Source organism: Microtus pennsylvanicus, chromosome 3 (assembly GCF_037038515.1).
Source record: "Microtus pennsylvanicus isolate mMicPen1 chromosome 3, mMicPen1.hap1, whole genome shotgun sequence".
In the NCBI taxonomy this organism is placed as follows: domain Eukaryota; kingdom Metazoa; phylum Chordata; class Mammalia; order Rodentia; family Cricetidae; genus Microtus; species Microtus pennsylvanicus.
The window spans coordinates 111,947,595-111,972,851 of NC_134581.1; the positions used below are offsets into that span (position 1 = coordinate 111,947,595).

At 39.5% G+C, this 25,257-nt stretch overlaps 1 protein-coding gene across 4 annotated transcripts in view; it reads right to left on the reverse strand.

Annotated features, from left to right (window-relative positions):
* Positions 1–25,257, reverse strand: part of Pdgfd (platelet derived growth factor D) — a 263,659-nt gene that overhangs the window by 35,659 nt on the left and 202,743 nt on the right. For 2 of the 4 annotated variants that reach the window (XR_012910068.1, XR_012910067.1), the window contains exon 8: positions 16,983–17,162. Coding sequence is in view for 2 of the 4 variants with exons in the window: in XM_075966863.1 (XP_075822978.1) it covers positions 17,037–17,162 (126 nt within the window). In the remaining 2 variants the exon portion in view is untranslated. Of the gene's footprint in view, positions 1–14,628; positions 17,163–25,257 lie in introns of those variants that run through there. The other 2 variants (XM_075966863.1, XM_075966864.1) reach the window with 1 other exon arrangement.

Here is a 25,257-nt window from a genome sequence, read left to right on the forward strand (position 1 = left end):
GAAATCGGGAGGTGATGTGGGATTTCCCTCTCTATGCTATGAATACCACTGATTAATAAAGAAACTGATTTAGACCTATAGCAAGGCAGAACTTAGCTAGGTGGGGAAAACTAAACTGAATGCTGGGAGAAAGGAGGCAGAGACAGAGAGAAGCCATGGAGCCGCTACCAGAGACAGATGTGCTAAAACTTTACTGGTGGCTACAACCTCATGGTGATGGACAGATTAATGGAGATGGATCAAATTAGGATGTAAGAGTTAGCCAATAAGAAGCTAGAGCAAATGGGCCAACCAGTGACTTAAACAATATGATTTCTGTGTGATTATTTCAGGAGTCTGGGGGGCTGGGAAACAAACAAGTGGCCTCCTTACAATGTGTGTGTGTGTGTGTGTGTGTGTGTGTGTGTGTGTGTGTGTGTGTGCGTGCCAGTGTGCACATGCATTTCTGTGTTTACGTGGAAACCAGGGGACACTCTTGGGTGTCATTCTCATCTACTTCTCTTGAGAAAGGGGCTTTCATTAGACTGTATCTCACCAATGAGGCTGCACAGTTGGCTCATGAACCCAATGGATTTTCTTGTCCCTGTCCTGTCCCCTGTGGGAATTCAAAGAGCTTGCCACCATGTGCTAGTTTATTTTTCAACTTGACAAAGCTAGAGTCATCTGAGGATCTCAAATGAAAAAAGTATCTCCATCAGATTGGCTTTTAGGTGAACCTATGGATATTTTTTTGATTAACTGTACAAGTGGGAGAACCAAGTACACTGTAGGCAGTGCCATCTTATCTATAAGATAATCAGGTGGTCCTCGGTTGTATAAAAGGGACAGGTGGGCAAGCCATGGAGTGTAAACCAGTAAGCAGTACTTCTCCATGGTCTTGACTTAAGTTCTTGCTTCCAGATTCTTGTTTTAAGTTCCTGCTCTGACTTTCTCAGTGATGAACTATGATCAGGAGTTGAAGCCAAATAAGCTTCCAAAGTTGTCTTTGGGCAACATAAAACCAAACTTAGACACATTATTACATCTGGCATTTTCTCATGAGCTCTGAGAATTGGACTCAGGTATTCATGAATGCAAGGCACAGGCAAGCACTTATCAACTGAGCTATTTCCCAATGCCTCAAATGTATGTTTATTTATCATTTTAGATGCATACGTTATAAATTTAAGGACATTAATAACTGGAAAAGGCATTGAAGACCTTCTGACTTAGAGTATTTACATAAACTGATTATTGTTCTCTTACCACTAACACACTGTTGCTTCCTACTGTGGCTTCCATCAAGTGATCTTGTTGCTATTAAACTCTAAATAGAGTTGGAATGAAGCTACAGTCATTAGGAGAAGGTTGGCTAGAAATTTTGCCCCTGCCACCTGTTTCACTCATGACTACAAAACTAAGAACATGGAACATCAATATTACTGATAAAAATAAAATGTATACTCTAAAAAATAATTTTGATGATTGTCTTAAAGGTAAGAAATCTGAGACCAGAATGGGTAAAGCTTTCAAGCCTTTTTGAAAATCTGGTACTGCATAGAGCCAAGCCACAATCCATATTTACTCCTGGTGCGGTGTCCGTCCTACACATCAGAGGCAGTAGCCATGAGCTAACACATTGGAGTCGCTGAACCAGGCCTGAAGCTACAGCAATAGGCAAGTAGGGGTCAAAAACTGTGTTTTGCCTTCATAGAGCTCACACCTTGATAGCAAATGCACTTGATTGTTACTTGTAATTGAAATCAATCAGGGTTGAATAAGAATAAAGTATACTCATACATATGTATGGAAACATGATACACATTTCTTTGTATAGTAACTAGCATTGTAAAAAGAATAAACCATGAAGATGTTTTTCTTGTTTAAAATGAGGTGAGTGTTTTTTTTCTCTAAATCTGTGTTTATTCTTATTATGGATGTGTAAAAGAGTCTTCAGTTAATGAAATGCAACTTTAGTTACTCAAGTGCTGAGAGAGGATAATTGACTCCCTTAATGTTGATTTGATGCCTATCATTTGCTACATACAGTGTTAGGCATTAGAAATTAAATACAAGAAAGATGGGTTCTTTATTCTAGAAGGCCCAGGACAGAGAACTGCATGGGCAGAAGTGTATGTGGGATAAAATGCTATGAATGCCACAGGAGGAAAACATAGAAAATACTGTGACAGCAAGCGTGAAAGACAATCTAGCAGGTGGGAAGGGAGACAAAGACCTTGCAAGGCAGTGTCCCTTGCCTGGGCTTTGACTAGTGTGCATTGGGGTAGGGCATGTGAACTGCATTGCAGAGAAGAAAACCAGGAACAGATCCCACATTCCTCTAGTGTCTCTCTAGTGCTCCCTTTGTGTGTGCATTTTGCTCTCCCATATGAAGCTGTGCACATTCTCCAGGGCAGAACTAGAGGCCCAAGGAAGGCTATTGTCTGTTAGCTGTCTGCCATTGGGATAAAGCACTGGAGAAAAACAACTCAAAGTGCGGAGATATATGTTTTGACTCATGATAACAGATGTATCATGCACAGTCAGGTAGTTCAGTTGTCTTTAGAATTTTAGCAAAGCAGTCCTTTGTGGATAGAATAAAATTGTTGCAGAGGAAGGTGTTCATTTTATAATTTCTGGGAAACATGGTCAGAGGAACAAAATATGACTTTCCAGGGTGTGTTGGTTAGAAAGTAATTGGCACCTGTAATCTCATATGGTACCATGAGCAGTGGCACTATTGTGGTCTTGTTGGAGGAAGTCTGTCACTGGTTGTAGGCTTTGAGGTGTCCTATACCACCCTCTGATGGTCAACTTCATGTTGCCTGCAAGACCTCTCCAGTACCATGGTCCTCCTGTATGCCTCCACGCTCCCCCTCACAATGATAATGGACAGAACCTCTGAAACTGTAAGTGAGCACTTCAATTAAATGTTTTCTCTTGTAAGAGATGCTGTGGTCATGGTATCTCTTCATAGCCATTAAAACCTAATTAAGACACAGGGCATGCCCCAGTGACTGACTTATCCCCAGATTCTGCCTCTCACAATTTCTCAGTTTCTCCCCTCTGCTGGTAGTTCACTCAGTTATAAATCAATTAAAGCATCATCTGATTCATTAGGTCAGAACTGTCATGATACAATCACTTTTCCAAAGCTTGACTTCTGAAAATTCTGAACCTTATGCCAAAGCATAAGTTTTGGGGGAACTTTGCAGATCCTACATGTAACAATGACTTTCCCCCAAAGGTATTTGACCTAGTGTAGCACAGTACCATCCCCCATCTTTTATTCTTTTGTTTTTCTTTTCTGTTTTTTAAAATGTTGATCCTCTGGATCTAGAGTTACAGATGGTTGTGAGCTACCAAGTGGGTGCTCGGAAATGAATCTGGGTCCCTTTTACCTGCTGAGCAATCTCACCAGCCCCCATATTTTGCTTTTTAAAGTAGGCTTTGTAAAAGAATGGAGGGTGATGGGAAATCAAAATAATCAGAGTATACAAAAGACTTGAATAAAATGTCATTATGAAATGTATCACTTTGTACAATAAATTTATACTAATGAATATTTTAAAAAGTAGGGTTTTGTCAATAGACATATTAATTAACTATATTAAGAACTCAGAAAAGCTCTTAGTACACTCTTAATCCATGCTAGCTCCTAATGACTGGATCTTGGTGAGAAATGTTAGTGTTAAATGCTTTGGACTTCTGTTCACAGTGGGCGTGTGCCATAGGACATCTCCTGAAGGCGAAGGTGTAAGTCACAAACAATCCCACACCAGTTTGGAATTATGATTAATAGGATGGTTATTTATTTAAAGGGGAAAAAACTTACAGATCACCGTCCCAGACAACAGCCCTCTGTGCAATCAGGAAGGGAGTCTAGTCACCACAGCAGAGCAGGAAGTAAGAGAGGGCAAGGAGGGAAGTGGCCACTTTTTTAAAGAGAGAGACCACGCCCCAAACGGCTGGTATCTCAGCGGCTATTGGCTGGAGGAGTGGAAGGATCTCCCGCAACGCCCTCCCAGAAGCCTTAAGACTTTCTCATGAAGATCATGGGCCATTCTCCTCTGTGGAAGAAACAAGAGCAATGCCATTTTGGCTTGAAGACTGTTTGTGCTGCCACGTGGGGAGGGAGTTGCTGTTGGTGGTTGTGTGTGTGTGTGTGTGTGTGTTTTGTACATTTCAAGTTTGCCTTGGTGATGTTTTTCCAACACCACCGAGATTTGTAGGCAGGAAGGGGCTGCTGCCAACAGCTCCGGGTGCTGGTCTCACATTCTCTAGAGTTATGTAGATTCTGTGGCTCCCTGCTTCTTTATCCCTTTCCCAAATTTCCCAGAATAAGTGTGTGCTTGGTTTTAGTGGTTGATCTATGCTATCCTTATCACATCTTTTATATTCTTGGTCTGCAGAATATAATACGTTTTCTTTTAAGTTGGCAGAACCTGGGTTCCTCCTTAGTATTTAAGACAAAATCTTTCTGACTTTTGGCCACTATCCAAAGCCCAGTTTGTGGCACATCTCAGCACAGATGTAGATTCTGTCACACAGTATAATAACTGGACACTATGAAGTCCAAGTTCAGAGGCAGTTGACTTATTTTGCTTGTAATGGTTGCCTTCTTTTTGTATTTTTACATGCCAAAGGCAGAAACATCTGTTTCTTGGAGCCCCTTACAAAGTATTATGATTTCACATTTGTTTCCCCCATGATTCCTAGATTCCCTAGATGCCTTATACTCATTACAATGGAGTTTGGAAGTTAGATATCTGGGAGGTGATTAGGACATGATAGTAGTACCTGGTGAACACATGTAGTGTCCATATGAGGACGGATAGGAGAGAAATAACTCCACTGTGTAAGATCACAGGAGAGAAATGTCCATCCCCAAGCCAGGACAGCTGAACTGACACATTGATCTTCCACTTCTTAGATGCCAACATTGTGGAAAACAAGTAACTGTGGTTTAAGCCACATTGTTCATAGTGTTATTCCAGTAACCTAGTGAGAGTAACATAGAAGGCCACAGATTCTATTGACAAGGGCCACATCTTCACAACCTAGTTGCTTCCCTAAGGTTCAACACTATCACATAGGGAACTAGAGCTTTACCATGTGAACATATTCAATATAAAGCAAAGTGAACATTTTGATTACCTTCTGTCTGGACACAGAGATTATAACTGAGTTCCTCATTTCCTTTGCTCTAGTTGGAAAGCTTTCTACTTTGGTTTCAACATTCTTTTCATTATTTTATCCAACAGTGGCTCAGATTTTACTTGACCCAAATTATGCAATTCCAACAATGTTTATTTCACGTTATTATTTGCAATAAAAGGAACTACATTTTTCTTAAATTTTTGCATATCTGTTAATGTTCATATCATGGCATGATTGTGGAGGTCAGAAGACAATTGTAAATGCTGGTTGTCCCCTTCTACCATGTGGGTCTTGGGGATAGAATGAAGAGTGTCAGGCTTGGTGGTCAGCAGCTTTACCTGTTAAGCCATCTTGCTAGCTCTTTCTTAAATTCCTTTTAATGTTTTTATAAAGCCACCTTTAAAAAATGGTGTTTAAATGCATGCTTTTAAAAAATGAGAAATAAGTACCCTTTTCAGATAGTACATATGAACACACGATAGCTCAATACTTATTGATGTTCCCTACTGTGGGTCTCTGAACACTGGATCCTCAAAGAGAAAATTTGCACCACCACTAGTATCTCTATGAATTAAATATTAACTCTTTGACATTTGATGCTTTAAGCTACAATGAGAGATTGGTTGGTTATAAAAAGATAGTTTAACCTAACCGTGTTTCATCATCAACAGAGAGATGCCATTCCTAATAACATATTATCCCTGGAGAGAGAACCCAGCTTTGTGTTTCATTAAACAGTGGCTCTCTGTTTTAAAAGTCTCTCTTTTAAAAGTTTCATATAGTCATTGTACATACTGATGGGTTTTATAGACACTTTCACTCAAATGTATCATGTGCTCTGACCTTATGCTCAATCTTCCGTTCTCCCCACAGGAGTTCCCTTCCTTCTCCTAGGTTTGTTTCTACATTCATGTTATATATGTTATTATTTAGTTATCTACAAAATAGAGGTTCCACATCAGAAAATGTTGACTTATCTCAATTGTCACAATGATCTCCAGCTGCATCTATTTTTCTGAAAATTACATACTCTCATTCTTCTTTATGGATGAATACAACTTGAATATGTATATGTCCACATTTTTAGAATTCATTTTTCTGCTGATGGACATATATATTGTCACTAATGGAGGAACGGGTGTGTGGAGGTGCAGGGGTATTGTTAAACAGAGGGCAGCCACTTCCACCAAAGAATGCTCCAAAATGCCAGTAGTTCTGTGCTTTAGAACCTGTGTTCTTTGTGGTGTATGTGAGCGGTGATGCTGTGTGCATGTGTGTTGTGTGAATGAATGTATGATGTGTGTACCTGTGTACATGAGGGAGTGTGCATAAATTATTCATATGATTATGGAGTCCAGAAAAAGATGTCAGATATCTTCTTTCATATTAATCTTGCATATTAATCTTTCGAGACAGGGCCTTTCATTGGTTCCATGGCTCTCCAGTAGGCAAGCTTCTAGGATCCGCCTATCTCTGATTCCCAATGTTGGAATTATGTGTGCCTAGCAGTTGTAATGGGAGGCTGCTTGTTCATTCCCAGCTGCCCAGACTCCAGATAATTACTCAAAACTGTATTGATTAGAACACTGTTTGTTCAATAGCTTAAGAATATTGATAGCTAGCTCTTATATCCTAAACTAACCCATTTCTATTAACCTGTGAATTGCTACATGGCTGTGGCTTACTAGGTAAAGTTCTAGCACATCTGTCTCTGGCAGAGACTACATGGCTTCTCCCTCAGTCTGCCTACTCTCTCTCCTCCTCTATCTGTTTGGAACTCCCACCTTTCCCTATTCTGCTAAGTCACTGGTCAAAACAGCTTTATCCATTAACCAATAAAAGCAACACATAGACAGGACTTCCCACACCATAGAGTCATGCCTGGCTATTCATATGGGTACTGGGTATTTGAACTTGGGTCAGCTGGAGGAACTGTTTTCTAAGAGAGGGCAGAACATATATGTTGGTATCCTCCTGTAACCAGAGAAAGTCAAGACGGTGATAATCATTATTGTATTCTGAGCACCCAGTACAGTGCAGGGCCCGAAACATGGTCAATTCTCAAAAACAATTGCTGAGTGCATTTTTGAAAAAATGTCCTATTAAAAAACTAACCTATTTCAGACATAGCTCTGTGCTGATGATTTAGCTTTGTCTCATTTCCTTTTCTATTTTAAGATTCAATTTAGGCCTGTAATATTCACAGTTCTGTGGTTTTTATTCTGTTTTCAATTTCTATGATGAGAAAGAAGGCATGAGCCTGAGACTTATGTGAAGGCTTATACAGTTGGCTGAAGTGTCTCTCGGAGAAATGTTTCTTCTTGTGGGTGAAAAAGAAAATGACTTTACTTCCTGTAGAGCCAAATGTGGTGAGTTTGAAGTATTGGAATTCAGTAACTTATTTTTATTCTGTTTTTTAAAAACTCTATTTCTGGGTAAATAATTGACCAAAATACTTATTTACTGTTTCACTGATTTGGTCAGGACAGCAGAGTGAAAGCTGTGTGTCTCAGCAAAACTAATTGGTTCAACACTTCTCGTCAGATCCTTTTGTTAAACTCAAACATCTTCACTGAGCCATTTATGTATATGGGGAAAGTAAATTATCACACAAACCTTCAGCTCTGTTTATGTGATAACCAAATTGTATTTAGTGTTCATACAGGGTTTAAATTGGAAAACACTCGGTAGTTTCTTTTCTTGAGAGTACTGTGACTGTGACATGTTTTACAGTAAAAATACACATGCTAGGAAGCTTTGCTGGGGCAAGAGTTACAGTGCAATTAGCTATGAATTCAATATTAATTCATCATCAACATTTAGTAATAATGTGTCCTTAATCAGAAATTCACATAAAATCTCATTACCCACTGATCAGTCAGTGAGTATGTAGTGACCAATGATTGTACTGCGAACGGAAGTTTTTCTGTGCCCTGCAGCCGCTCTCAAATAATCACTCACAGGCTTAATTTTATTTATAAATGTTTGGCCGATATCTCAGGTTTATAAGCTAACACTTATCTTTAGATATAAGAGTTAGCTTATAAAATATAAGTGGTTTCTTGTCTTTTCCCAGCATCTTGCTGGCATCTCCTCTGACTCCTCCTCCTTCTTCCTATTATCCTTAGTTTGGTCACCCTTCCTATACTTGCTGCCTGGTTACTGGCCAGTTAGACTTTTATTATACCAATTCGAGTGGCAAATCTTTAGTGTACAAGAAGATGTTTCCACGGCTCTGTACTTCTAGGAGTTACAGCAGAGTAGTTGCTAATTCAGTGATCAGTGGGACTTTATGCAGCATCATTGTCCCAAACAATGAGAACTGACTAACTTCTTTTCTTCCAGGCATGAGTCACCTGCTGCAGAAAGTGGTTTCAGTCGCAGTTCTGAAAGTCTGTCACAATCCCCTGCTCCACGGGATCTCACTGGATTCATGATCTATCATTTGAGATTCTTAGAGTACAACGAAGGGACATGCCCAGACAGTGTGACCAGTGGGGACAAGGAGATCCCTCAGACCAGTCGCCACTGCAAGGAGCTACTGTCACCTCTCCCTTTTATTTCTTTTTGCTGTTTGCCTTTCTATAGTTGTTTGATTCCCAATACTGCCATATGGGTCCCAGTAATCATTGGTTTTCCGATTCCACCTCTCCAAAGGACAGACTGAATTGTTCTTAGGTCTGTCATCTGGAGAAAGCTTGGTTTGGGGGCTCCTTTGGTAGAGCTTTGACTGTACTTTCCCTTTCTCTTTGTTGTTGGGAATATAACCCTGTGGGTGACAACTAGGGCATATAGCTGCTTTAGCTGATATAGTAGCCACTACCTGCACCATGCAACTATTAGCATCTAACTGCAATGCCATAAAAAAGGAAATGAAACCTTTGTCAGCCACACTAGTCACATTTTAAAATGTCCTTAGCAGTTAAGCAGAGCTGGCAACCGTGGTCTTATACAGTGTAGATACCGAGTCATCTTATCATCATTAGTAGCTCTGTTTACCATGCTATTATAGGAGAAGTGCTTTTCAGGGACAGAGTGGAGTGGGGCCTAGAGAAGTCTTTACAGGCAAAAGTCAGACATCCTGTCATCTCTGTATTCATTGGTCAAATTGACTGGGTCCCCTTGAAATAATTTCTTTTCTTCTAGTTGTTCTGTGCTCTCCACACTCATTCTTCAGCCTGGTCTTATTTGGACCATCTCTAAACTTAACCTCTCATTCCTGGACTCCTAAGTTTTAGACTCACCACTGAAACACCCACCTAATATCCCCACCTGGACATATCAAAGGTTACTTACCTTAATATCTCACAGTGTGTGCCTTATCTATCCTGTTGCACCTCTTCCCTGCCCTCATCTTGGCATATGGTACTTCTATATGCTCAGTCAGTGATCTTCAAACAATCCATGATCTTCCTTGGCCTCACTCAAATTTATTACCAACTCTGCTTAAATTAATTAGTCCAAGAATTTCTTTAGCTATTTTTCTTTTAATTTCTAACATATCCTTTCTTTCACATTTCCCTGCTACCTATTAATTTTTCTGCTTATATTCTAACATTATTTTCTTAAGTAATCATTCCCTGTCCTCTGATCACTTATGTAATAATTTGTTTAATCTGTTGTCCCTGCTCTGGATCAATAAAGCAAGGGACACATGTTTTGTGTATTTGTTGTGTCTAGCACAGGGCTAAGCATTTAACTAACCCTCACTGAGTATTTATTGTGATCTTGGAACACAAAGTTATGGGTTCATGAGCTCATTGCTTGTCATTGTTCTTCGAGTATCATTGCATTCTTCCCGTGGCCTCTATAAGGATGGCAGCATGTCTTGGCTCCTCTCCTAAATGATGTGCCTTCAAAATTGGCATCTCATTTGCTTCCTGGTTCTAATAAGAGAATGCTCTTGGCGTCTAATTCACATGACTCCATCCAGGGCATCTCAAAGCCTCTTCTTCTGCCTTTTCCAGCTTGTCACCAAAACCTCTGCATTTTCTTGTTAGCCTTCCAGGTCCTCATAATTACTAGGAGCAGAATTCCCTATAGATTTGAGGAGCATGAACACACACATTCCTTCCTGGCCCAGAAGTCTCTCTCCTAGAGCTCCCAGACACTGCACCTTACATTTCTATCTAACTCTTCCCATAGACTGTTATTTTCCAAAATGCAAGGACACTGAACTGTTTTGCTAGGACTGACACATTTTATGTATCCAAGTTTTAAACGAAGAAATACAATCCTAGACACTGGCAATCATTCTAACGTCTGACTGGCTCTCAGTGACTATTAGGAGCCCTGAAAACTTAGAAATTCACTACTTCTTCCCTAGTGTGGAAGGACAAATCTTTATTTTCAGCTTAATATTGGAACATTAAAAACCCAGGATTGTTAAAACATTCCTGTATAATAAAAGAACTGCTACATGTATCAGCATAACCTATCTTAATATAATAATAAAAATAGCAGGTATTGGCATAAACACAGACACTTTGATCAATGAAGTTGAATTAAAGACACAGACATAAATCCACATAACTGAGGACACCAGATTTTTGATAAAGCCAGAAATACAATCTGAAAAAGAAGTTAGCATCTTCAACAAATGCTGCTGGTCAAACTGGATGGCTACATTTAGAGGAATGCAATATACTCATACCTATCACCCTGAACAAAACTCAGTTTTAAATGGATTCATCACCCCAATATAAAACCAGAAACAATGATGCTGCTAAAAAACAAAATAGAGAATAAACTTGAACTCATTGGCACAGGAAAAGACATTCTGAACAAACATCATTAGTACAGGCATTGAAAACAATACTTAATAAATGAGATCTCTTGAAACTAAAAGGTTTTTTTTTATAGCAAAGAACATCATCATTTGGACAAAACTGAAGAATGGGAAAAGATTTTGACCACTGACTACATATACAGTAGAAGGCTGATTTGTAAACTATATAAAGAACTCAAATAACTGGGTATCAGGAAAACAAATAATTCAATAAAAATGGGGTACAGATATAAACAGATAATTCTTAAAAATGAAAACTTAGATGACTGAAAAACACTTAAATAGATGTTCAATATTGTTAGCTCTCAGGGAAATGTATATTCAAATTTCTTTGAGAGATATTATCTTACACTTGTCAGAATGGCAAAACTGGTAAAAAAAAATAATCCATGCTGGTGTGGATGTGGAAAAAGGGAACATTTATCTGCTGATGGTCAGAGAGCAAACCAGTATAGCCATTAAGTTTTGGTTCCTCAGGATTCTGGCAATTGATCTGCCTCAAGATCCTGCTAAACTGCTCTTGGGTTTGTACACAAAGAACTGTTCACCCTACTTCAGAAATACTTGCCCAGCCATGTTTATTGATGCTCTATTCATAATAACCAAAAACTGGCCACAACCTAGAAGTTCATCAATAGATGAATAGATAAAGCAAATGTGGTACCTTTACATATTGGAGTATTACTCAGCAACTAATTAAAAATAAACTCATGAAACTCACAGGTAAATTAATAGAACTAGAAATAATATCCCGAGGAAGGTAACCAAGACCCAGAAAGACAAACATACCATGTATTCAATTATATGTGGATGCTAGTTGTTAAGTCATAGATAATACATTATAATCTGTATCACCACAAAGGTTATGTATAGAGTAAGGGACTGGCAGGAATGATGGATCTTCTTAGGAACGGAAATAGATTAGATAGCTATAGATGGATTGCATTGTGGGAGGGGGAACATATAGAATGGAAGAACCAGTGATGGGGAGGAAAGAGAGTGATGGGGATGGGGCAGCTAAAACTAAGGGCCATTTAGAAGAGTTGTAATGAAAACCTACCATACTAGAATCTTCCTAAGCCATACATTTATGAAGGTGTTCTAAAGAAAATCTCTAAGTAGTAGGGGAGACAGTGCCATAACTGGACATCTCTCTTCAACAAATGAAGATTCTTGTACAAGGAATGGGTTACATTGAATCAAGTTGTTAGAGAAAGAGTTCCCGTGGGAAACCGCAAACTATCTAAATGACTGCTAGTGCTGTTTGTTGCTCCTAGTATACTTATTGTAAGGTCCTACTGCTGAAGAAAACACTTACACATCAAATGTAGAGAAGTCAAGTGTCTTTACCAAGATGTCTGGATTCTTCACCCATATCGCATAGTATTCTAGTGTACATGGTATCAGACTGTACTGTGCATGTCATCAAAGGAGAAAAGTAAGCATCCATCCAGCTACAACCATTGATGATTTGAATTTACAATGGCGATTTGAATGCAAGTTGTGTTAGTGCAATAGTGGCACAACACTTGTGGGAATAATCAATCAATATCTGATTGGAGTTATGGTCTACGCCACGAGAAGGAACCCACATCCTATAGTACTTGGACGGCCAAGAATCTGAGACAAGCTAGCCCAGAGACCTAGGGTAAATCTAGATACTACTGTCTGCTAAAGGAACATATCAATAAAATGGTTTTTAGCACTGGTCTGCTTTACTCAAGGTCAGTGTCTTCTCAGCCAGCATCATAGAAGCTTTCTCTAGCAGCAGGTGAGAACAAATACAGAGACCTTGTCATACTTAGCTCTAAATGTGACGTCCCCATCAAATATTTCTTGTCTCAGCATGGGGAACTCTGCAGAAAAGGAGATGGTTAGAATTCAAGAGTTGGAAGGGATGTAGACACCAAGGAAACAAGGCCTTCTAAACATGCCTGATACACATAAAAACTCATGAAGACTGTGAGGCAGCATGCCCAGGGCCTGTACCAGATGGAGTCCCTGTGTTGAGAAGAAAAGCGGACACATGTCTTCATCCATCCCTAATCCAGAAGCTATCTCTAGTTGATAAGCACTTACAAATAAAAAGTTAGTTTTCCCCAAGCGAGTCTCACAGGGGAAATGAACTAGTCTTAAGTGTAGGTCATGCCCAGCAGTAGGCAGTCAATACAAAATAAACTCAAAGGTATCTCTGAAGATTCTTTGTCTCATAATGTTGAGTCAAGGCCTTTTTTCTAAATTGCGTAGATGCTTTGTGTACACATTATTGCCTCCAGTTTTGTGTTTCTATGGAATGCTGATGTGGGTGAGTGTGTGTGTCTCTGTGTCCACATGTGTTTCTTGTGTTTTTCTTTGGCTCTTTTCCTTCTTTTTACTTGTTTTGTTCTAGTCTGACTTGTTTGTTTTGTTTTATCTTACTGTATTTTACTTAATTTTATTATTTTCTCTTAGATGCCTGTTTGTTCTCTACAGAAAAAGTGTGGAGCTGGAGGGTGATGAGGGACAGGGAACAGTTGAGGAAGTGAAACTGTAACCAGAACATATTGTATAAAAAATTATTTTCAATAGAAGGATAAAAAGAAAATATAACTTCAACAGCAATAATCAAACTTCTCATAGATTACCCAATAATGTCTATTTTATTTGATACACCTCAGAGGGTTCTTTTATGTTTGTAGATATCAGTATTCAAGTTGATCTTTAAAAACAATGGAATTTGAGTTAATGTTGATAAAAACCAATGCACTATAAATATTCTATTTCCGAGAACATATGATAGGGCCGCCAATAAACAAAAATGTATTTTCTAGGAATTCAGAAATGAATACGGATCTGAGAATTTTAACTTTGTGCTGAACCAGAAGAGCCTGTGAGAATATGAGCCATTTGGATATCTGTTGAGTTAGCAGGGGAGTAAAACTGTATGCATGTACACTTTAGGAGATGAAGTGAAATTTTTAATGCACTTACATTTAATGCTTTACATATAGTTTTCATGATGCTTTCTTTAAGATATCTGAATTTACTATCACACACAGTATTCTTTATTCCTTTTTTCCATTCCTACCCCTTGGTTCATATTTCTGCTGATAATATTGATTTTTTTCATATAACACACATATTTCTGTACTTATTTATTCTCTAAGCTAGAAACAAGGGTTCCCTTAGCTCATTGCAGCTTCAATTCTGTCTCTGACAGAATGCCATAAAGATCAATCTGGAAGCAAGTGTTCTTGACTGTAAGAGGCCCCTCTTTGTGGTCATAGTCTATGCTTCTTCACAGGGAGAAACCTCAACTGGTTCCCCGAGTGGGCAGCAGTGACCCACCAGCTGGTCCAGCCAGATACATATGGAAGGGCAGTGAAAAGGAGGGTGAGGATATGATGATCTTAATTTAAGGCCTAAAGGAAGAGAAAGGACAGGAACTCTCTTACGTGGGCAATATTAGACGAGAATTCATAGAAAGGCTGACCAGGAGAAAGAAACACAGAAGAAGCCAAGATCACCAGCAAAGAGAGGGGAAGGAACAACCACTGCCTCAACTGTAAGGCAGGGAGCACGGAGGCCTGTGGGTAGGAGCCAGGCCTCTTAGCAACTGCCCATCTTGCTCTTCCTGTTAGAAACGTTTGTGAAAGTACCTTGGTAATATTGTACACCTTTTAAAGTTTCAATTCAGTTCTAAATAATTGAGCCATTTTGTTCAAAAGCAGTATTTATTTTTTATGAAGATAAGAAACATAATACGTTTCTATAGAGAACGCTGTGAGGAGAGGAGGGAGTGGGAACTGGGATTGATATGTAAAATAAAAAATAGTTTGTTTTCATTTTTAAAAATAAAATAAAAAAGAAAACACTGTGAGAGGAAAAGCTGCATGTTACTGATATGAAAAAAAAAACACCAAAGAAACCAAAACCAAACCAAACCAAACCAAAAACCATAAAACCCCCCACTTATGAGAGTGTTCTGCCCTATAAGAACACATCGAGTGAACGGCATTATTCCAGGTGAGTGAGTTATGCAGACTGTATATTTATTAGTTTATTTTGAAATGCAATTTGTACAATGGTTTGTTTTTTATTCTCAGTCCTTTGATGGCAATGAAGCAAATTTATTTGCTACATGTTGGATGTGGAATAGATAACAGAAAACCAAGAGAGAGTGTTTAGTAAGATTTTCAAGAAAGGGAAGGAGGCCTCGGTATATATGCCTGCTTATCCTGCAGCTAGTAAATAAAGGACAGCAAGGCTTTACCTGGTTATCGTGGGCTGGAAGGTTTATTGAGAATTGTGTAGAGCACTCTAATGCCTGTGTTTACACCTATGGTGTGAGCTGTGCGCTATACAGTGAGTGAGGTAAACTACAACTTAGTTTTGGTACGGGAAGTCGTTGCTTCACAGGAAACCTGTAAGTGGGCATGGAGGAAAAGTGGCCTGGGGCACTTCTCATGCTGGACAGCCGACCAACACAGTATTTAATCCTGATGCTCATTGAGTAGAAACTGAACCTTCAGAAGACATGTGACAATAAGCACAGGTATGCTGGGCACAGCTGGCAACTTGGATTGGACGGCATCGTACTTAGCTATGCAAATATGTTTGAGCTGATCATCTGATGCTCAGGGCAGCAATGGATTCACAGAAGAAATCACTTCTCTTTTCTACTCCCAAGGCAGGAAGAAGAATGTAGTTCCCAGAGACCAGCCCAGGTGAACCTGACTTCAGTGTCCCCTCCTAAGTTTCTTGCTTTGGAGAGAGAGATGAATGACTTCCCATTTCTGGACTCAGTCACGTTGGTGTAGACACAAGGGAGCTACTGAGGGAAACTGACTCTCATTCCTGATAACCAATGAGTAAAGCTTTCCAGGGGAAAGCAGGGTATGCGTGAGCCTCCACAGCCTCTAGCAGGTTCTACAGAACAGAGTCTGAAGATTGCAAAGGACAGGAAATCTCACATCTAATTTCCACTGATTCAGAATATGTATTCAGAATCTTAACTATAGAATTAGGAATTTATAAATATACAAGTTATTTTGTTAACACATAAAAGCTTTTGGGCTATATTTCATGATGGCCTGTCTGATATAACATGATAAGCCCATGCATATGTATTGAAAACACAGAAACAAAAACAAAACAGAGAAAGACTGGCACAGCTTGGAGAATGTAGATCAATTTTTAAATGCAGACTGTATCTAATAGCCTATTCAATTCATAGTTATGTCAATATTTGCTTATTTCCGACTTTCTATGACCCACATCTTCCTGTGAATGCCATGTTGAGAGGCTTAGGCATAATGGCATGCTATTCCTGAAAATACTTGCTTTTCTGCAGAAAAGAATCAAAAATTCTGCTGAAACCTATTGATTGCCCCATGAAGGACTATCACAACACTTCCTGAGCAATTCATAGAGAAGCATGCTCAATGAGCGAGCCTGCCTTGACACAATACATAAAAGAGGACTTGATTTGATCCTTAACAACCGTGTATTATTTGGTGTTCTTTCGGGGAAGGAAAGAAAGATAATTACTGTCCGTATTTGTACTTGTGCAGTGCATCTCATGCAGAAAATATTTAAATATTTGCTTTTGCCCCTGGAAACTTTATTTTTGCCATGGAATTAAGATATACATAACAATCTCTCATCTTTTGTTTAATGGACAAAAGCCTTCTTTAAGAGAGCAAGATCTGATATGTTTTGTGAAACATTTCAAAAAATTTATACTCTGAGTTTTTTAAAGAGATGTTTTACATGTTTGACACATTCCTTAATACAGCAAAATTATTGAGTAATAATCTAATCATTTGTCTCTGGAGGACCTCAGTAAATATACTGAATAAAATATTTCATCTATTTATACACATGGAGATAGACATGTATCTCAGGATACATACATATCTTCACATACTACTAATAAATGAATTCCTATATTTATGATGAAGTTAATGGTATCTGTTTCTTGCCATGGCACCAACAAAGCGAGGTTTTCACCTGTGTTCACTGCACTGCAGCTGAGAAGCAATTTTGGTTGCTTAGGGTGGGATGAGTCCCTTACCATATCTGGACCTAAAGAGCTTTTTCTTCTTCATGGATAGATGTACATGGTGTCTTATCGTGGTGGTCTTGAGCTGCAGACACAGTCACACCGCTCATGGTGATCCAACTGGATATCTATGAGAGCCATGTTCTTAGCTTTGCCTCTTCTCTTGAAATGGCCAGGCTCAAACTTTAATACCTAGAATAAGAAGCATATTTCCTATTAAAAAACCCATGGGGTTTAATTCAACCAGACGCCACCCGCCCGTTCTCCTTCTGATAACTAGTATGTGTGGTGGTTTGAAAGAAAATAGGGAGTGTCACCATTAAGAAGTGTGGATTATTGGAGAAGGTGTGGTCTTACTGAGGGAAGTGTGTCACTGTGAAGACAGGCTTTGACGTCTTATATGGTCAAGCTATGCCCAGTGTGGCACACAGTTTACTTCCTGTTGCCTGCAGACCAATATGTAGAACTCTTAGCTCCTTCTCCAGCACTGTGTCTGCCTGCATGCCACCATGTCGTTCCATGGTATCAATGAACTAAACCTCTGAAACTGCAAGCCAACCCCAAATTAAATATTTTCCACAACAATGAGAACACTAAGGGAGACTTACATAGATCTAATCTACATGGAAGGTAGAAAAAGACAAGATCTTTTGAGTAAATTGGGAGCATAAGGACCTTTGGATAGGGTTGAAGAGGGGAGGGTAGGGGCAGGGAAGGGAACAGAGACAAATGTAGAGCTCAATAAAAATCAGTTAAAAAAAAAGAGTTGCCTTGGTTACTTGGTTTGGTGTCTCTTCAAAGCAATAGAAATCCTAACAAAGACAGTACACAAGCCTTTGAAAAGTCCAGTGAATGAGATAAAGTTGATGTAGAAATAAGCACATTAGATATTTCTACAAATAGCCATTGACCCCATAACCCCTCCCAGAATAATGTCCCTGCTTTTCTGCCAGTAGGAAGATGTCTTCAGGTGTCTTAGTGGACAGTATTGATAGCCTCCTAAAGACCTAAGCTAAGCTAAGTACTGTAGAAATATATCATTGCTCTTCTTAGCAAAGCATGTGTTGTAAACAAATATAATGCTAAATATTTTAACTCCAAGGACAGGATGATAAGGTTTGAGCAGAATGCCAATATGAATAAGTGCTAGATTAAAGCAAATCTCTCCTCCGCTCCCCCAGAGGGCCATTAGTGACTATTTAATGTGACTATATAATGCTTTCTGCAATTCAAAAGACTGAGCTACAACATAATACTTGCACACTAATATTTGTATATCATCATTGTGTTACTATACTCAATAAGTATATATAATAACTTTTTAAAATAAGTAAGTATAAAATAATTTTTATTCCTTTAAAATTATTTGTTATTACTGCTGTTTGCATGGTGTGTGTGTGAAAGAGTGTCTGTGGCGTGTGTGCGTGTGTGTGTGTGTGTGTGAAAGAGTGTATGTGGCGTGTGTGTATGAAAGAGTGTATGTGGTGTGTGTGTGTGTGAAAGAGTGTCTGTGGCATGTGTGCGTGTGTGAAAGAGTGTCTGTGGCATGTGTGTGTGTGTGAAAGAGTGTATGTGGCGTGTGTGTGTGTGTGTGTGTGCGTGTGTGAAAGAGTGTATGTGGCGTGTGTGTGTATGAAAGAGTGTCTGTGGCATGTGTGTGTGTGTGAAAGAGTGTATGTGGTGTGTGTGTGTGTGTGAAAGAGTGTCTGTGGCATGTGTGTGTATGTGTGAAAGAGTGTATGTGGCGTGTGTGTGTATGTGTGAAAGAGTGTATGTGGCGTGTGTGTGTGTGTGTGTGTGAAAGAGTGTCTGTGGCGTATGTGTGTGTGTGTGAGAGAGAGTATATGTGGTGTGTGTGTGTGTGAAAGAGTGTATGTGGCGTGTGTGTGTGTGAAAGAGTGTATGTGGTGTGTGTGTGTGTGAAAGAGTGTCTGTGGCATGTGTGTTTGTGTGAGAGAGAGTATATGTGGTGTGTGTGTGTGTGAAAGAGTGTATGTGGTGTGTGTGTGTGTGAAAGAGTGTCTGTGGCATGTGTGTGTGTGTGAGAGAGAGTATATGTGGTGTGTGTGTGTGTGAAAGAGTGTATGTGGCGTGTGTGTGTGTGTGTGTGTGTGTGTGTGAGTCAGCCGAGGTCAGAGGACAACTTTTGGGAGTTAATTCTCTCCTACTGTGGGTTTTGCGGGGATTGAATACTGTTGGCAGGCTTGCATAGAAAGTATTTATATCTCCCAAGCCATCTCCTGGGCCCCTAAAATAATTTTGCAGAGACTCTGTGCCTTCTTGTCTGCTGTAGGCTTCACTGAGTCAAGCACTGTCCTGGGGATATACACTTGGTAACATCGCAAACTTGTCTTAGCCAGCTCATCCCTTCTCTTCTGTATGTAGACAGGTTTCCACCAGCCTGTATGTTCTAGTTGTTTCTTTCCTCACCATGATACTGACCAACAATTGTGCAGCATCTTGCAGTTTTCCAAAACTCTGCGCAGGTTTTCCCCATGTCTGGTCATTGTTTGTTACATTGTGGAGATGTATGGCTATGCATGATTTATTGATCAGACAGGAAAGTTTATAAGTTATGGAAGTCCTTCTTCTCCAATGTTCTGTAGAAGACTTCTGTAGGCTCTGAACCAGAATATTACCTCCTAGCTTTCAGAATGCTGACAACGTGTCTTTCTCCGTTATCTGAAGCTTTGCCTGGAGCTGAGTGTGAAGTTCAGTGAAAGCTCCTTATGCTTTGTTTGGTATACTTTGGCCCTCACTGAAGATTACATGGGGCGGGGTGGGAGATTTACTTTAATGCCTGCAGAACTTTCTATGGCATCTCTACAATTCTACACTATGAATTGTGTTCTTAGACATTTTATTACTCTTACAGTGAGTGCTGAAAGTCTTAACCAAACCCAAAGCATGTATTAAGAACAACTATGTCAAGATTCCTTAGGACCGAGCCTCCCAGTCCACAGTCTTTGTTTCTTTAGCCTTTAGCAAAGCTTTTTGTTGGGATCTCCAGCAAGGCAGAGTACAACCATTTTTTTTTTATGTTCATTCCAGCAAGGGACCTGGAGTTTGATTCAAAAGAATGGTTTCAAAAACAAACAACCAACAACAACAACAACAAAAAGGACCATGCTCCAGTAAGTTCAAATGACGATATCATAGATTGTATAATTTTCTCCTATGACACTACTGCAATTACACATGCATAATCTGTGTCACACAATTCTGTATACATTTTTATGTCCACTCTGGTAAATGGATTGTAAAAATAAAGATGGTAAATATTATCTCCAACATTAAGCATATCCCAGATACCAAACCCTATTGTAACTGGCTTTGTAGGTATGAAATTATTCGGACTCCACCAGATGATAGTAAGGCGTGCATTAAGAGAGGGATTAAGTTACTTGCTTGAAATCACGGAGCTTGTCAGTGAGAGAACCAGAACGCAATCAGCTCCAAGCGGCCTAAGTAGGTCCTTAAGCACAGAAGATTTGGCTTGTGCTTCTAAGCAGCATGTTGGCCACAAAGCAGATTCTGAAACACCTATCTTGGTGAAGGTGATGTGTGGAAATATATGGATAATTTTCTTTCTTTCACGTCTTCCCTGTGATCTAGCCTCCAACAAACACAGGAGGCAATATGGAAACAATCAGGTCAATTCAATACAGAAAGAAAAAGCTCTTGTTCTTCTATGAAAATCCACGTAATACATGAACTTTGGGGTATCAACTATTCCTGCTGACAACAAATAGGAAAACTCTGCCGTATTTAGTAAGAAGGTTCCGGACAGGACTGGGTTGGATCCTTGTAGCGTCACCAAGAATTTCTCCAGTATATTTTCCTTACTATTGTGCCAGACCATCTGCATGTAAGCAGGATGAGGGGTTACTGGGGAGTGACATGATTCCTAAAAAGCGGAGCTTCCTAAGTATTTGTTTACAGTAGACCATTATTAAGCTCTGATAATTTCCAGTGACAGGCACCTGGAACAGCAGTCTTCTGTTGGTTGTTTCCCATTTGATGGCAAACAAAGTGAATGTTTGTTATAAGAGTCTGGACAGGTTTTCTAGTTGGTCTTCTGATTCTTCAGGGATTTCCCCCTTTTTTAAATAACAAGCTACAAGAGCACAATATATATGTGTTTTGCTGCTAAGAAAAAAAAATGAATTGACAGACACTTTCTCCAGATAAGTCAGAAAAGCACTATTTGAACAAAGTGGAAATTGAACTGCTTTAATGGCTGATCCCAGCACTCATGTTCAAAGCTTTCAGACCATGTAATAGTTTTAAGTCAGGCACATGGTATTAAAAAAAATGAAGAAAGCAAGGCTGATTGGAGGAAGCATGGAAAGTTAAAAGAAAAATGAAAAACTCTTATCAGCAAGAACAAACTGGTAGGTTATGGGTTACCTGGCCACCTTTAAAGAGAAGTGACCGCTGAATTAATGACAGCAGCCAAAGGAACTTGGTAATGGTACAATCATAAAATGCTTTCCTATTTTCCCAGCTATCATTCACAGCTGCACGCATACAGCGGAAATGAAAATCCACCGAGGTGCAGCCAGCCATAGTTCAGCACCTACGGGCAAAATTGGAAATCTTTACTCCTTTTCATTGTCTGAAAAAACCATGTGAAGCCCAGAAAATTGGCATCTACCAAATGGAAAGTGACAGACCCAGTCGATGACTTTTATGCCAAGCTTTATTAATTACCAGTGTCATAATCCCACAAGATGTTTGACTACTATCCTGTGCCTTATTGCCAATAAACCAGTGAATGAGTCATTGCTATAAGGCTATTACACTAATAAAATAATACCAGGCAGAAAAAGCTATTTGCTGACTTGAGCTCTTGTTTATTGGGAATATAAAAAAAGTTGTTAAAACCTTGTAACAGTTCCCAAATTAATGGCTGGCATAGAAATACAAGTACATATTCCAGAGCAAATGTTTTATATAAACCTGAATCATTAAGCGTTTATTTAATATTTTACCTAACTTTGAAAACAAGCAGTATTCAATGCAGAGATTTAGTTCCTTAAGAAACAAATAAAGCCCTATTTTTGCTTCTCTATTGCCTTTTCTCACGTGTAAAAATTTCATATGAATATAGAGATTCACACAGTCTTAGGGATGGAGGTGAATTACTCTGAAACTCGAGTGTCTAAGGAAAGCTGTTGGGAAGAGGAATTATGTTTTTTTTCTCTGGGTAATGACTCAGCAGAGCCTGGGCAGTGTGTGTGAATCACTGAACTGTGTCTAAGAGACAGTACTACCAAAGAAAGACAGTGTCGAAGAACAGCTTAAATGATACACAGAAAAGATTGAAGGTGACAGAGACCTGGGTTACAGTGACAGTTTAGGAAATGCTCATGACTTCTGAAAAGGCAATTTTGACATCTGTGGATATTTGTTTCAAATAAAAACTATACATGAGCATGTCAGAATTACCATGAGGACCTTTGTAGAATTAAATGGCAAAACTATCTTAATAGCAATTTAGAGGAACCCTGTAAACATATTAGCCTCTCTGCTGCAGAAAAACATGGAAGCTGTCGTGCATGGAGTTCTAGAACAACTCATGTGTCTGTTAAAACACAGGTGGGACTTGTTGGTCCTGAGAGCGTTGTATCCCTTGCATGTTTGCTAAGGCAAGTGAGTGAGCAGGGCTGGGAAGCATTCAGCATAGAGACTGGGGCCACTGGATCTCAGAGGTCTGTTCACATTTGCCTTGTGGTTTACAATCTCTGGATGCTGTCAGTCACCTCTCATCTCCACACGGGAAGAAGCATAAGTATTATGATTGTCATTCTGAAAATGACTAAACTCCCTTCTTATACAAGCTGTTTATATATGCAACATCCCATACCGTAGCTTTCTTCTTTTGCAATCACATGGCCCTTTAAGCACCAATCCATTTATATTACTTAAAAATTTCAGTAAGAGATAGTGAAAAGTAGAACAGTTGATGGATATCAGGCTTGGAAGGCTTCTTAAAGCCTTCAAGTTGTAGGCTTCTTTTGGACTGAGGGATTTCCTTGGCTAGCATTAAGCTGCTGCCTGGTTGGCAAACCTTGAACTTAATGTGTTTCTCCTTCCTGTCCTGGTTCCCTCTCACACAGCAGGAAAACAGGTGTGACTCATGGTCCATCCAAAGGTTGAGAAAAGTTCTCTGTCTGCTCCATGAATGCTGCTTCCAAGAAACTGATACCAAAGATTCCCTGACTTTCACTGTGGTTAGTGACATTCATGACTTCAACTTCACCACTCCTTTTGCAGAGGGTAGAACATCTGAGCTCTTGGTCTTTTAGGTCTCATTTTGTTTGGTTAAGTGTCAGTTTTAGTAACAACTTTCCAATATGGAAAATACAACAGTACACTTATTTAAAATATTCAGTCAGAATTTAACGTCTTAGCATTGTACCATGGACTCACTCCTCTTTGGAGCCTTTCTTCTTTGTCATTATGTCCTAAAACTAGCTGTTCATTTTTCCAGAATAGACTAGGGACATTACTTTATTCTTATGAAGCTTGTATTTCAGGGATAAATGACTGCTTACACCTTCTAGCCTTCATACTATAATCTTATTTTAATATAGAATTAAATTAAAATTCTATATTAATAAAAAAAGGCAAGGATGAGTCTAGATGCCATCAGTAATTCTCAACTTGTGGGTCATATTTTTGTGGGCAAACAACTCTTTCATGAGGGTCACCTAAGACCATTGGAGAACAGATATTTACATAAAGATTCATAACAGTAGCCAAATTATAGCTATGAAGTAGTAGTAGAAATAATTTTGTGGTTGGTCACTACAACATGAGGAACTGTATTAAAGGGTCACAGCATTGGCAACAGAGAGATCTCAGCTTTATACAACACGGAATCCACTGAACTGTGAGACAATTACTTATGATGGAATTAAATTAAAAATTCACTTCCTGTCTGCATTATGCACATGTCAGATATTTGGCAGTCACAGCTGGCTAGGAACTCCCTTCTCCCTCTGCTGCGGGCTGCGCTGACATGCAGAGTTCACGCTATATCACAGCAAGTTCTGCTGGACAGTTCAGGCAGCAAAGCTAACGTGCGATGTTAGGCTTTAATGTCAGCTTAACATACCCTAAAGTCAGTGCACTGGGACCCTAAACCGAGGAAGTGACTTGAGTGCCTTAGCCGACTTGTGGTGATGTACCCTAAATACGGCAGGGCATCTCCCTGGGTGTCCCTACAGTGTTGTGATTCTCTGTGGAGATCAGAGCAGCATTTCCACCTCCTGGTTTGACTAAGGAACAGCTGCCCTGCAGGAACCCTCCAGGTGTTTGGTGCCAGACTGGGATGTCTGAGGCATCCAAACATACACCAATTTAATAAATTCTCACATTCTATTTCTCTGTCTCTCTCTCCATCTCTCACACACACCACTTCCATCACTCTTGTTCTGCTAAAGAACTCTGATTTATGCACAACATCATGATAGTATCAATAGCGGAAAGACAGAGAAAATAAATAAAATGCATAAAATTGTCTGCTGTCATCTAAGATTTTGACTGTTGACTCAATGGCTGTGGCCATTTGGTGTGGGAGGCTCTTCTGTCTATATGTTGCTTTTATTGGTTAATGAAGAAAAAACTGGCTTGGCCTATAGCATGGGAGAAGGAAGGCAGAGTCAAAGAGAAGCCATGGAGCTGCCACTGGTGACAGATATGCTGAATCTTTGCTGGTAGGCCACGACCTCGTGGTGATGGTGATGCACAGATTAATGGAGATGGGTTAAATTAAGATGTAAGAGTTAGCCAATAAGAAGCTAGAGCTAATGGGCCAAGCAGTGATTTAATTAATACAGTTTTTGGATGATTATTTTGGGCTAAGTGGCCAGGAACCAAAAAGTGGCCTCTTCCCTTCAACAGCCATTGAGGACAAAGGATGACAAACAGTCACAAATCAGTAGGGGGGAAGTGAAATAATATCTTTGAATTATTATTGTTATTTATTGGCAGTAGTGGGATTGAACCTTGCACCTGACTGTGCCAGACAAGGACTCTGCCACTGAGTTATTGACCCAGCCCTGAGCCTTGCTTTTATTCTTTAGCTCTTTCTTCATTTTCCATCCTGGCTGCAATTTCTCTCCTCACAGTCTTGCTCCCCACCCTATGTTTGTTCCCATCCCTCAGTCCACTTCTCCTCCATTTCTGTTCAGGAAAGAGCAGACCTAGCATGAGTATCAACAAAACATGGCATGTCAAGCTGCAGTAAGAATAAATACCTCCCCAAGTGTTAAGACTG